At 44.1% G+C, this 12,805-nt stretch overlaps 1 protein-coding gene across 10 annotated transcripts in view; it reads right to left on the reverse strand.

Annotated features, from left to right (window-relative positions):
* MAPKAP1 (MAPK associated protein 1) overlaps positions 1-12,805 on the reverse strand; it is a 232,608-nt gene that overhangs the window by 35,851 nt on the left and 183,952 nt on the right. For all 10 annotated transcript variants that reach the window (XM_006049254.4, XM_006049251.4, XM_006049253.4 and 7 more), the window contains one exon: positions 8,944-9,084. In XM_006049254.4, coding sequence (XP_006049316.1) covers positions 8,944-9,084 — 141 coding nt within the window. The remainder of the gene's footprint in view (positions 1-8,943; positions 9,085-12,805) is intronic.

Consider the following 12,805-nt stretch of genomic DNA (forward strand, 5'->3'; position numbering starts at 1 on the left):
TCGGCAACAATGAGGGCATTTAGCATCCCACACCTCAGTGTCTTCCTGAGTTACTGCTTATTTGCTCAGACATCACGAGCTGTGGTTCATTCATCACTTTCCTACAACCGCGAGTCTGAGACGACAAAAGCCCCACCACTGCTAAACCCGAGTCGCTTTTTACACAGTTCTACAATCCTCTTGTCTTCCGGTTACCTACAGCCTGTGAAAGCCTGGAAAAGCCCCCTGGGAGGGCCACTGAACAACTCCTTGCCAGAGTGGATTTTGCTAAATCTATATAGCAATCAATAGCATCCACAGAGCAGGCAGGAAAGTCTTTGAAACTTTTCTGAATTTACACACAGGATCAGATACACAGGCTGTTTGGGCTTAATGAGACCTGAGAGATCACCCAGTCTAGGACTTTCATTCTCCATACAAAGAAATTGAAGCTCAGGGCTGGGATATGCCTTGTCTGATGTCACCCATTAATGACAGAGCTACAACATAATTCATATCCCCAAACGAATAAGCTGGGGCTTACAAAGACCCAGTGTATCTCACTATGCACTTTTATAATGATCAAATGCATTGCAGTATAAAATGCACAGTCTCTGACAATTTATCAGGGATCCAAAACGAGATCAGTAGAATCTTACATTCTTGAGATCAAGTGGATCACTGGTTCTGTTAAGTGGATAAACATCCCCAAATCACTTGGGATCCAGAGCTAAATGTGGCCAATTTCAATGTAAGATCAGTTAGAGACTTGGGAACAAGTCTGCTATACTTGACTAGACCATTACCCTTGGAATGCAAACTCAGAGTGGCCTGACCACAAATGAGACCATGTCTGTACAGCAGAACTCAGCACGGTGCTCAGCACAAGGAGCTTACTAAACAAGACCTTGGACTATTTAATCTCAGTAACACCCATCCTTGGATGAGGGCTAAATTCTCGCTGTAGAGAAGGCAGCTGCAAAGATTTTATACTGGCGAAGTTAGGTTCCCGAACTAAATATTCTCCTGGTAAATACATGGTTCTCGGGGGGCGTTAGTGGTAAAGAACCTGCCAGTGCTCACTCCCTGGGTGGGGAAGTTCCCCTGGAGGAGGGCATGGCAACCCACTCCAGTACTCTTGCCTGGAGAATCCCATGGATAGAGGAGCCTGGTGGGCTACAGTCCAAAGGACTGCAAAGAGTCAGATACGACTGAAGCGACTTAGCAAATATACCTCAGGTGAACTTAAATGTGAGGAAGCAGTAATGTTGTTTCTTAAGAGAATTTATAATTAATCACCTGCAGAATGAGGAAACATCAGATCTTCCCCATGCTCAGTACACTGGTGGAGCTCAAGTGCCAAGGATGAGGAAGTGGTAAAAAGAATATGGAACCTTGGTCAACTTTCACCTATCTGATTCCCATTAATTTCCATTATGCCAATGGTTATCCACTTTTTCCAGTTCTTAATTCTTTCTTAGCGATCTGAGGAGCCTGGCACATTGTCATTAGTAATCCTGGATTATCCAGTAGAGATTCTCAAAAGAGAAGATCTGGGAGTGGAGAGGAAAGCATACAGTTGGAAAAAGCCCCTCGAGCTTCTGACATTTTCCGTCAGGAGATTTTCCGTTGACTTGATCACTGCATTAAGCACTAATGTGGTAAAGACATTTTCTGGAGGAAGTCTTAACAGTGTCTGTCCTGCTACTTCACAGGTTCACTAGGATTTGTTAAATTCTGTTCCAACTTTTGGTTCAGAAAATGTTGCCACAATAGAAAGAGAATCATCATTTAATACTAGAATTTCTTACTACCTTATTGTTACGAGTACTTAGAATGTTAGGATTTGCACTCCAAATTACTCAGTGGATCCAGGGATCTTGGAGCTAAGCACAATGCATGTCTCCCCACGAACATTTTAGTGTCTCTGCACGGAGAAGGGTTATCTCCTTAGTATTCAATCTGAGACGGAAACATGGAAGGAAGATCCGTCCGTTTCTTAAGACCACACATTTCAGGATTGTGTCATTACTTGAACTATACTCCACAGGTACTCCAGCGGAAAGTAACAGGGGCCTATATTTTATTCACACAGCCACATGAACTACTTTTAGTGTCAGAGTGAGCCTGAGGAGTAATAAGCCCAGGCCACAGATATAGATTTCACTCAGGCAGTCCTGTGTTGTAATGTGTTCCTTAAGTTTGCATGCTACGTATTAAAAGTAACACTGTGATAAGGTCTTCTCTTGAGGGCTGGCTTGTAGGTACTGACCAATGGATTAAATAATGACAACAGATGGCAAACACGCTGCCTCTCGTCAGGCTCAGGCCCAGGGCAGACATTTTTAATCAATCACCGAGTTGACGTTGCTCTCAGATCCAGCCTGAGATGCTACCTCAGCGCAATGCTCTGGGCAGTCATTACAAACCTGACTGGAGCTGGTTTAAGACGAAGCCCTCTTTGCTTCTCTAAGGTATGTGCTACTGTACTTGATACTTCTGTTAACAAACTACTGTGATCACAAGTGTTATGATTATGCCTATGGACTGTTTTCTATGAAGAGAGAATGGAGGTAACCATGGAAACTTTTGGTAGAGGTTATTTTATAATCTTACACAATAATGACATGGATGGAATTCATGGTATACGTTCAGTAATATACTCTTTTAGTGATGTGGAGATGGTCAATACTGGCAATTGAGAAGGTGAAGGGCTCAAGTTAGCACAAGTGGCATGACTATCAAAACACTTCTCAGCCTGAGACCCTGTGCTGGGAAAACCGGGCTGACCTGCCCAATCAGTAAAAACAAGCCTTGGACAAAGAGATAAGGGGCAAGAAAGTCCTTTGAATACTGTGAGACTCCATTTCCCAAACTGCACAATTAAGAGGAGATTCTGAGCCCACAGACCTGGGACAAGGCGAGGAGTTGGGGATTCTGATACACGGTCATGGTAGGGACTGCCACTTCAGGGTAGCGCGTACATGACGGCCTTCCCTGTCTTGGTTCTTACATGGGTTTATTGGCAGCCCCGTGGCTGGTGTGTCATAATTAATTCAGTTTCTATAAGTCAGATAACAAGAACTTATTGATAGTATACTATGGGCTTCTTAGATCATGGCTGGCATTCGCCATCTGATCCTTTTCTTAACTTTTTGACCACGTCATGTGGCAAACGCAATTTTAGTTCCCCAACCAGGGATGGAACCCATGCCCTCTGCAGTGCAGGCTCAGATTCTTAACCATTGGACCATCAAGGAAGTCTACCTTTTGATGTTGTAGAGTCAATTTCCCTAAACCTACTTCAACCTGCCAGCCTTGGGATGTTTGGGTAGCAACCATGTCTTAGCAACCCATTCCAGTATTCTTGCCTGGAAAATCCCATGGATGGAGGAGCCTGGTGGGCTGCAGTCCATGGGGTTGCTACAAGTTGGGCACAACTGAGCGACTTCACTTTCACTTTTCCCTTTCCTGCATTGGAGAAGGAAATGGCAACCCACTCCAGTGTACTCAGGCTCCTTGAGTACACTCTTGAGTACGCTCCAGTGTATTCAAGAACTCCAGTGTTCTTGCCTGGAGAATCCCAGGGACAGGGGAGCCTGGTGGGCTTCCGTCTATGGGGTTGCACAGAGTTGGACACAACTGAAGCGACTTAGCAGCAGCAGCAGCAACATGTCTTAGTGCCTGATCCTGCGGTCAAGCATACAGGAGCTCAAGTTAATGGAAAAAAATTTCAACTTAGTATAAGTTCAAGCAAGGTCTACCCTTAAAGGGCATCTGTGCTTTTAGGCCCAACATGGAAGGGAAGCAGACAAGATGAAAACAAAATCCAAAAACGTTTTTGGGAAATATAGCAATGGTCAGGCATGATGGCTTTGTCTGGTGAGTTTTCTGGGCTGGTAGAGCAAGGATGGTAAACAGATTTCAGCCTAAGAACCAACACCAACTGATTGGTGGGTGCTGCTTCTGGGCTGTGTTGGAAAGGGGTCAGGTCTGTGCCAGAGGGAGGAGGTGCAGTCATTGGCCAGCAGTGCGAATGGAGGCGGGACGAGCAGCACACATGCTACCCTGACACCGACCTCCAGATGCTAGGGGACGGAGAAGAGTGAAGGATGCACAGCATGTTTGGAATGGGCCAACTAGAAGTAATCACTTCCTTGGTGAAGGGACACTATTAATGACCGAGGCGTCTGTCATGTGATGGACTGGATTGAGTGTACGGGATTGAGTTTCAGTCTCAGTTCTGCTACTGGGATGGATATCCTACTGTGTATGTGATGACTGAGGGGGAGGGCAAGACTGTACTTGTTAAGTAACAGCTAAGTGCCAGTAAGCACTAAGTGCTTTATATGCATCACAGGATTTCATTAACGCCTCCAAATGTCAGTTTTCTGTCATGAAATGGGAATAGCATCGTCAATGTGCTGTGTCAATTAAATAGGGTAAATGGGTGAAAGTTCATTGTATACCATACGTTGTTATAGGAATAGAGTATTGGTGCAAGGAGGATCTGCTTTCAAGGAATGATCCAGTGGTTAGCCAGAGACCTCAGCCTCAGACAGTCCTGGGTTCTGATCTCAGCTTCACTACTTACTAGATTTCCCCTACACCCCACTTTTCTCACATAAAAAAATAGAGATAATATCAGTACTATCTAATAAGTCCTATGATCTAGGAGACAATGCATGTAAGAATGACCAGCAGAGTGCCTAGTATATAGCAAGCATTTGATAAATGATATCTGCTTTTAAAAATTGTAGAGCTTCCCTTGTGGCTCAGCTGGTAAAGAATCTGCCTGCAATGTGGGAGACCTGGGTTCGATCCCTGGGTTGGGAAGATTTCCCTGCAGAAGGGAAAGGCTACCCACTCCAGTATTCTGGCCTGGAGAATTCCATGGGCTGTATAGTCCATGGGGTCGCAAAGAGTCAGATGGGACTGAGTAACTTTCACTTCACTTTAAAAACTATAATTTTTCTTGTTAATTATTTAAAAAGATTAGATCGTTGCCCCACATTTCATGAATGGCCTCCGATAAAGTTTTTCATTCATACAAAAGTCTGGGGAAAACTGATTGAATCTGGGGTCTTGCAGATCAAAATCTGAGTCTCTTATTCCCTGACTTTTGCAGAAACAAGTGGCAGATGGTAAAACTGGAACATCGGCCCCTGCTCCTCGATCGGGAGGCAGGCCGCTGTGATGGCACCGTGGAGCCCGGGGATGCCGAGCCGCGGCAACGTGTTCTCAGGTACCACTCACTCAGAGCGCACGGCTGGTCTCTGGGATCGGCAGCGCTGCTGGGTGAATGCCGCACACAGACACTTACCGCTTAGAAGAACTTGCCACAGGGGGCAAGTGAAATCTCTGCTCTGACTGACACAGGATGGACGAGCAGAGGAGACCATCCATCAGTGTCAGGAAAGATCTGAAGCACCTGGCTAGTCAGTTGAAATAAAATAAATTATTTACTGATCTCAGAATCCAGCTGTTCACTTGACTGCTCATAAAGACTGTGTGCTGCCCTGGACTTTGCAGTTGATTCTGTTTCAGAAAGGAAGAATTTCCGGACTGCTGCGTGCAGGCTTTTGTTGTTGTGAGAATAAGAGGGTGTTACCATTTGCTTTCCAAGGAGGAAGTCTGTATCTGAATTCATGTGCATGGGAACAGGAAGTGGACTTATTCACTGCATGATATAGCACTCATTGGCATGGTTATCCAACTGTCACAAAATTATTGTACTTAAGATTAATTAATGAAGCTTTTGCTTACAATGCTAAAGACTAAATTTAGATTCATAATGGAAACAAATGCTGATACCTATTTTAGAAGTGCCTCAGTTGTGACTCTCCACCAGAGGGCGCTATGGGTGTCACTGGAAACATCCAGAGCTGACTGCAACCAGCTTCCCAGTCATCTTGCTTCTGAGAACCAATGCTCTAGAGAGATACTTGGGTTACCAGCATCATCCATGCCTACTTGACAAGTCCACACCATGACTTTGCCAATAGAAAGTGAAAGCGAAAGTCAATCCGTTGTGTCCAACTCTTTGTGACCCTATGGACGGTACAATCCATGGAATTCTCTAGGCCACATTACTGGGGTGGGTAGCCTTTCTCTTCTCCAGAGGATCTTCCCAACCCAGGGATCGAACCTAGGTCTCCCGCATTGCAGGCAGATTCTTTACCAGCTGAGCCACAGGGAAGCCCCTTGCCAATAGAGCCACTACCTAATCTGAGTGATCTGGTTAAATACTTTAAAGATGGTGGAATAGGAGAGAAAGCAATAAATAAAATAAATATTAGAGACAATGATAAGACTAAGATAAACTCCTGTGGGCCACTTTCATACATAGTCTTGAAAGGTAAACATTATAATTCCCACTTCATAAATGACAAACACGAAGACCGAAAGAGGAAGGAACTTGTCAAAGCTTAGGTAAGCTGCAGGTAAGCAGTAAACCTGGGATTCAAACCCACTGTTCCCTGCAGAGTTGGGTGTCTTGGCACAGATCCTTTTGTGAACTTTTCCCTTTGAATGAATATACAGATCAGAATCTGATGAATTCAAGTTTGGCTTTTACCCTTCAGAAAAAATTTTGGGAAAGAAGTCCACACTATCGGTTATCTTTCCAAGGCACTGCTTTCCACCTGGGGAAACAGCAGGCATGGGTTTGCTGATTATGCTCGCCTGGGAGAATCCCTGCCTTGCACCCTGGACCTCTATCTCAACTGCAGTCAGGCTAGTTACCGGGCTTCTTAAAGTTGGAACCACTCAGAAAAAGCAGACCTTCTGTTACTGGGAAAGAACCGTAGGCAAGCACAAATGATGTATGAGTAGCACTCTTATCTTCGCAAACTTTTAACTGAGGATATACAAACAGAAAGTGCATGAATCCTAAGACTATATAAAACCTGACTTTCCCACCAAGTCTACAGAAGTCATGTAATCAGCACCCGGACCAAGAAACAGAACCTCACCAGCACCCCAGATGCTCCCTCTGCAGTCGCTGTAGTCTCTTCAGCCCTGATACCCACCATCATTACATCTACAGATTATCTTTGTGTATTTCTGAACATTATATAGATGGAACCGTACAGTGTGTGCTTTCACCCCCTTTCTGCCTTGTTTTTGAGCAGCCTCATTATTTTTACTTCTATGAGAGATACCAGAAAAAGCACCTTTAGGAAGAAAAACACTGAAGAACTTTATGTTTTAACAATCAAAATTAAATAAGCCTTTTGTACCATTTTGGAGGTTTTTTTGTGAGCAGGGATAAAGGATAAAGAGGTCTACAGAGCAGGAAAAAAGATGGGTTCTGTGTGTTCTGATTCTAAGATACTGGGGCTAATTTCTCTATTTAGTCTGACATAATCACCATCATCTTAGAAGCTGATGTTTATTGAGCACTTGCTATGTGCCAGGGCCTTTCTAAGTATTCCACGTGTGATAAAACATTTGGTCCCCATAATCACCCCATCTGTGAGATAGAGACTATTATCTTTGTCTTACAAAGGAGGAGACTGTAGCTTTGCATCCCTTGCCTGTGCTGATACAGCTAATGAATGAGTCAGGGTTTGAACCGAGACTTTTAACTCTTGAGTCTGTCCTCCAAGCTTCCACTGTGTGGCATCTCCACTAACCGATCTTGCTTAAGAGGGTCTACCAACTGCCAGGCCTCAGCTAAGCTCGATGGAGTATCTGACTTGCTCCCCACAGTAATCCTAAGAAGCTGGCACACTCACATTCTCATTTAAACAGAACAGATCGAGGCTCAGAAAGATTAAGACATTGCCTAATATGGCTGGTTGTTGACAGAGTCACAATTTAAACCAGATGTGATTCCAGTGTTCATCTCTTAATTACTAAGCTACTGTCAGCTTACTTCAAGCTCCTGTCAGTCAAGCTGGTAAGAGATATTTGAGAGATTCTTGAGACTTATCACAAATTAGCCGGACTAATGCCCATGTAAGAAAAGGTTTTATTATGAGACACATATGAAACCTTTGTGAGAAATAGAACATTCATGAGTCTTAGAGTTAGAATTCAAGCTTTCTCCCTTTACACATGAAGTAAAGGATGCCCAGGAAGGGGTGGTGTGGCTGAGGTCCCAGCAGAGCCCGGGAAGAGGCCAGCTCCTTGACTGAGAAAGCCTGGCACCTGTACCCACTGCCTCCCTCCCATCATCTTCTGTTAGGAAATGGGGGCACTCACATTAGCCAGACCAGGATTCTTCCCTGAAACCACCTGCTGTGTAAGTGTGGGCATGAGACGTCACCTCTATGCACCTCATCTATTTCATACCTTCTCTGCCAGATGGAGACAGTAAAAGTACCTACATTTTAGGTAGGTTAGTAATGCATGTACAGCACTCACACGTGAGGACATCTCTAGGTAACAGCCATGAGGAGGAGGATGGTGTGGTGTTCATATCATGCTGACAACCACGGCACTTTTTCTACTCCTGTTAGGTTTAAGTCATAATAGAAATTCAGCGCTTCATGGAAACAAATTGACCCCACATATTAACTGAATTTTAGTTCCAGATTATCTGGTGTGGATCCAAGTATAGCTTCTGAGATCATTAAAAAAAGCCTCCTGAATAAAGGCATGAATGAATAGCAATGAATTCACAGAATGAGAACAGGCAAGTGGTGATGTTACAAAGCAGTTCTAAGGAGAGGATGTGAGAAAATTACAGAATGGAAATTATGGAACTCCACAGAAGTCAATCAGTTTGAAAAGAGTCTCAAGTTAGTTCTATTTCTAATCTTCCGCTTCATAAAAAAGAAGACAAGACAGAGCTCTCAGGTGGCAAAAAGGAGTGCCTTTAAATTTCATTGTTTCAACATGTGCTCTGAAAACAAACTACCGCTTGTCATTCAGGCCACACAAAGGCGGCAGGCGGTTTCTCTCCCCATTTTGACTCTGACCACTTAGAGAAAGTCGGTCACCTGTTCAGGCACTTACCTAACTGGACGTCGGTCGTGAAGCGGAGTCTGTGGATCATGCTGACTTTGAACGACTTGTAGTGGTGGCTGCTCAGCATGTCCTGTACTGTAGCTATGTCAATCTGCGCATCCTCCTCGAAAACCCCGTCTGCCCTTGAACCTGGGGAGGAAAAAGCAGTTTAACACATAAAGATACATGAGGCTTGGCAAATGGTGTCTGCTTTAAAATGCTTTGGGATAAATTAAAATAATATGGGCTATTTAATTTGGAAAAGAAAAGGCTGAGTGATGACTTAATAATGCCATTCCAGTAAACAGAGCACGGCAACATATTAATCACTCAACAATTAATTCCACAAACACGGCCTTGTTCCACGGCAGCCCCCTGGCAGGGCAGCAGCCATACAGAGGGCAGAAAAACCCCTGCTCACCAGAAGCTCTGTCTCCACAAGAGTAAGTCAAAGTCACAAAAATATGGTTACTCAGATTCTTGCTTCTTTTTCTAATAATTTTCTAATAATTATCATAAGAGTAATCCATGTTCCTTGAAGAATGCTTGTCCTTTCCAAGATTCTCAAACCATCTGTTTATCAGCTCCGTGGCCCGTGGCCCGCAGCCTCCACTGGTTCAGCTACGAGCCTGCTTACACCCAGATGGCCGTGGCAGTCTCCTCAGTGGCCTTCTGGCCACTAGGCTCCTCAGCAATCCAGCTCCTACAGGACTTTCCAGTTTGTCTTTCTAAAGCTTTGATCAGTTATTCACTCATCAAACGTCTAGTCAGAGCTTTGTGCACACCAAATACTCAGATACTGGGGACAAGTAAGAACACTGGAGCTCAGAAATCCTCCCTGGCTTCCCAAGGCCTCCTGAATGAAGCGCACTCTTTTCAGTCAAGCAATCAAGGCTGTCTAGTCTTACTGAAACAAAAGCTTCCCACTTGTCACTTTTCACACATACCTTCTCTAAGCAATTCTCAAACTCCTCAGACTGTGTACAGGTTCAGGTTTCTCTGCTTCTGGGCCTTTGCTCATGTGGTGCCCTTGGCCCAGAACATCCCTTCCGTCAAAACTCTGCCCAGGCTAGTCAGACTCCAGCTCTCCCTGAACTCCACAGCAGCTGGTTTATACTGGACTCTGGAGCCAGGAAGACCTGGGCTTAACTTCTGGCTCTGTCTCCTAGAATAATGTTGGACATGTGACTATTTCTCTGAACCCTAGAATCTGCTAGCCATAGAATATCAAAATGTATTGAAAGAATCTAACATACAATACACGTAATAAACAGCAGTCATGGTTATTTTTATTCTCTTGTCACAGTGGATCACGTTCAGCCTTGCGCTAGAATTGTTGAGTGGTTGCTCTTAAATTGGGACCTTTGTGAGGATCAGGGAAGTTTCTTATTCATCTCTACATCTTCTCCTGCAAGCAGGACAGGCAACTGGCATGCTCTCATTAAATTTTGCTAAACAAATAAATCAATAATAATGATGACAGCTTTTAATAGTACATGGGAGTACTCATGCATCAGGCATGGAGCCGAGTACTTCACACGTGCATTCAAGTCTCAAGACAACCTGGCAGGTAGTTCCTAGAATTTTCATATCATACAGATGAAGAAGCCAAGGCTTTGGAACTCTTGTCACTCCCCGACTCCCAAGTCTGGAATGTGGTCCTCTGAATGCGCAGCTGCTGGGGGGAAGACGCACCTGTCTAGAAAAGGCCAGAGTGGGGCGCCCGAGGCCTTGTGATGAGAACCCAGAGCTGGGTCCACAGGGAAACTGAGAGAACTCCTTGGCACAGGGTTGGAGGGATGTAAAACTCTAGGTTTGGGCATAAAACTGGAAAATTCTATTATGCCTGCCAATTACACACTTTCCTTCCCACAGTTATTGTTTACAGGGCAGGCTTTTAAGTTAAAGCTGGCTTCTGATGCCTTCACATTGAACTGATTTATTAGGAACTGGATATTCTATTTTCAAACATGACAACTCTTGCCAGCCTAGACCATCCTAGCACCTACAACAACGTGCTCCCCTCAGAAAGGCTGCAGCCTCATCTTTAAGCCTCACCAGTCACTGGATGCCTGGGACATGGTCCACATTTTGCCCTCTCTGCCCAGGTCACCCTTCTCCCCTTTCTGCTCCCTCCTGGCCTGTTCCTCTAGGCCTCCTCCCCATCCCTCTGATGAGCTTAGCTCAAGCGACACTCCAAGGAAGCCTGAGTCTAGCTCAGCTCCTCTTGTCACTGCACCCTGCATTTCCCTTCAGGTTATTTATCACAGATAGTAATCGCCCGTCTCTGCCATTAGACTGTAACCCCAAGAGCAGAGACAGAGTGATTGCTTTATTAAACACCATCGCCCAGACCCTGCTAGTGCTACCAAGTACAGAATAAAGCAAGAGCTCAATAGCAATCTACTGGATGAATACCAAGCACTATATCCTTGGGATCAGAGAGGTTTCGTGACTTAACCAACATCACATTGCTAGGACGGGCACAGTGGCATTCAGCCTTTGCAAGGCCCATTGGGTAACCCTGCCCCCTTTCTCTGGAGCACTTGTGATTTTGGACAGAGATGCTGTGATCATATGGTTTCCCTAGTAATATCCACATTCCAAGCCAAGAGGAGAAATTAAAGTATTGAATAGTTATTCACTTTCTCTAAATATACCTTTTACTAAAACAGAACTGCCAAGATGTGTTTATTTTTATTTTAGAACCTCCTAAATTGAGAATTTTGGAGAAATACTAAACTCCTTTCATGTTTTAAATCACTGAAAGCCATCTTTTCTGAGAAAAATGCCATTATTAGATACAACCTAGCTCAAGAACTTCTGTTTCATTTACTAATTAGTATTTTCTAAATATTGGAGGTATTTGATTTGGAAAGAGGTAACAGTCCATTTATGCTAAAATGCCAATTATTTTTTTAAAAAACCATACTTAAGAGTTTTATATTTTATGATGTTGGATTAAAACCAATTTAAAAATTACTATAACGTGACATATAATTTTTTACTGAGCAATTTCAATGCCAGCTGCTAATAAAGCATCTTAGCTGTAAATGATAATTCAGATGCTTTTAGATAAAGTGGTGCATAAATATGGCTGGAAATTGATTTAGCTTCTTGCAGAAGCTACTGAAGAATGACACATTTTGTTTAATACACCAGCTAATGTAGTCCTAAAAGCTCAAACAAGTGCCAGTTTTCACTCCTAAATTTGCTGTGGGAGATTAATGAAAACTTTATATTTTGCTGAAATGTTAATAATGGGCAGATGAGATGATAGGATTTTAGTAGAGGTCTTAAAGCTATGGAATAACCAGCAGGGCTTGTCAATTTCCTCGTATTAATTTTGTTCAAGACGCAGATAGCTGGAGCTGGCTCAACGCACTAATGCTTCTCGCATTGACCTTCTACTCTCTGACAGTGTAAATTCATATCCCATTTGGGGGTTTAAGTCCTCTTGATACCTGGGTGAGTTCTGAGCCTGGCCCTGGCTGACAAGGGGCATGTTTACTTTTATGATCAGAAGGGTAACTGCACTGGAGAAGTGGAGAAGGAAGGAACATTCCTGCACTCACCTCTGACACGTGCCACTCACCCTAAAGCAGGTTTTTCTGCTGAATGAGAACAGCTTCTGTTCTTGGAACTCTGGTGCCACTTCTCAAAGTAGGCTCAGGAGTGCCTGTGCTTGGAGGGGGCATGTGTGTGTGTACAGATCAGTCAGCCATGCAACTGGTAACTACTGTCCCCGTGCCTGCAGTGTGCTGGACTGGGAAGGGACACTTTTGAGGAGAAGGCAGGGTTCCTGATCTTCAGGAGCTTACAAACTCACTACAGAGTACCAAGAAAACACGCCAAGGCCAAGAGACTTCCC

The sequence above is a fragment of the Bubalus bubalis genome, chromosome 12 (genome assembly GCF_019923935.1).
Source record: "Bubalus bubalis isolate 160015118507 breed Murrah chromosome 12, NDDB_SH_1, whole genome shotgun sequence".
NCBI lineage: Eukaryota > Metazoa > Chordata > Mammalia > Artiodactyla > Bovidae > Bubalus > Bubalus bubalis.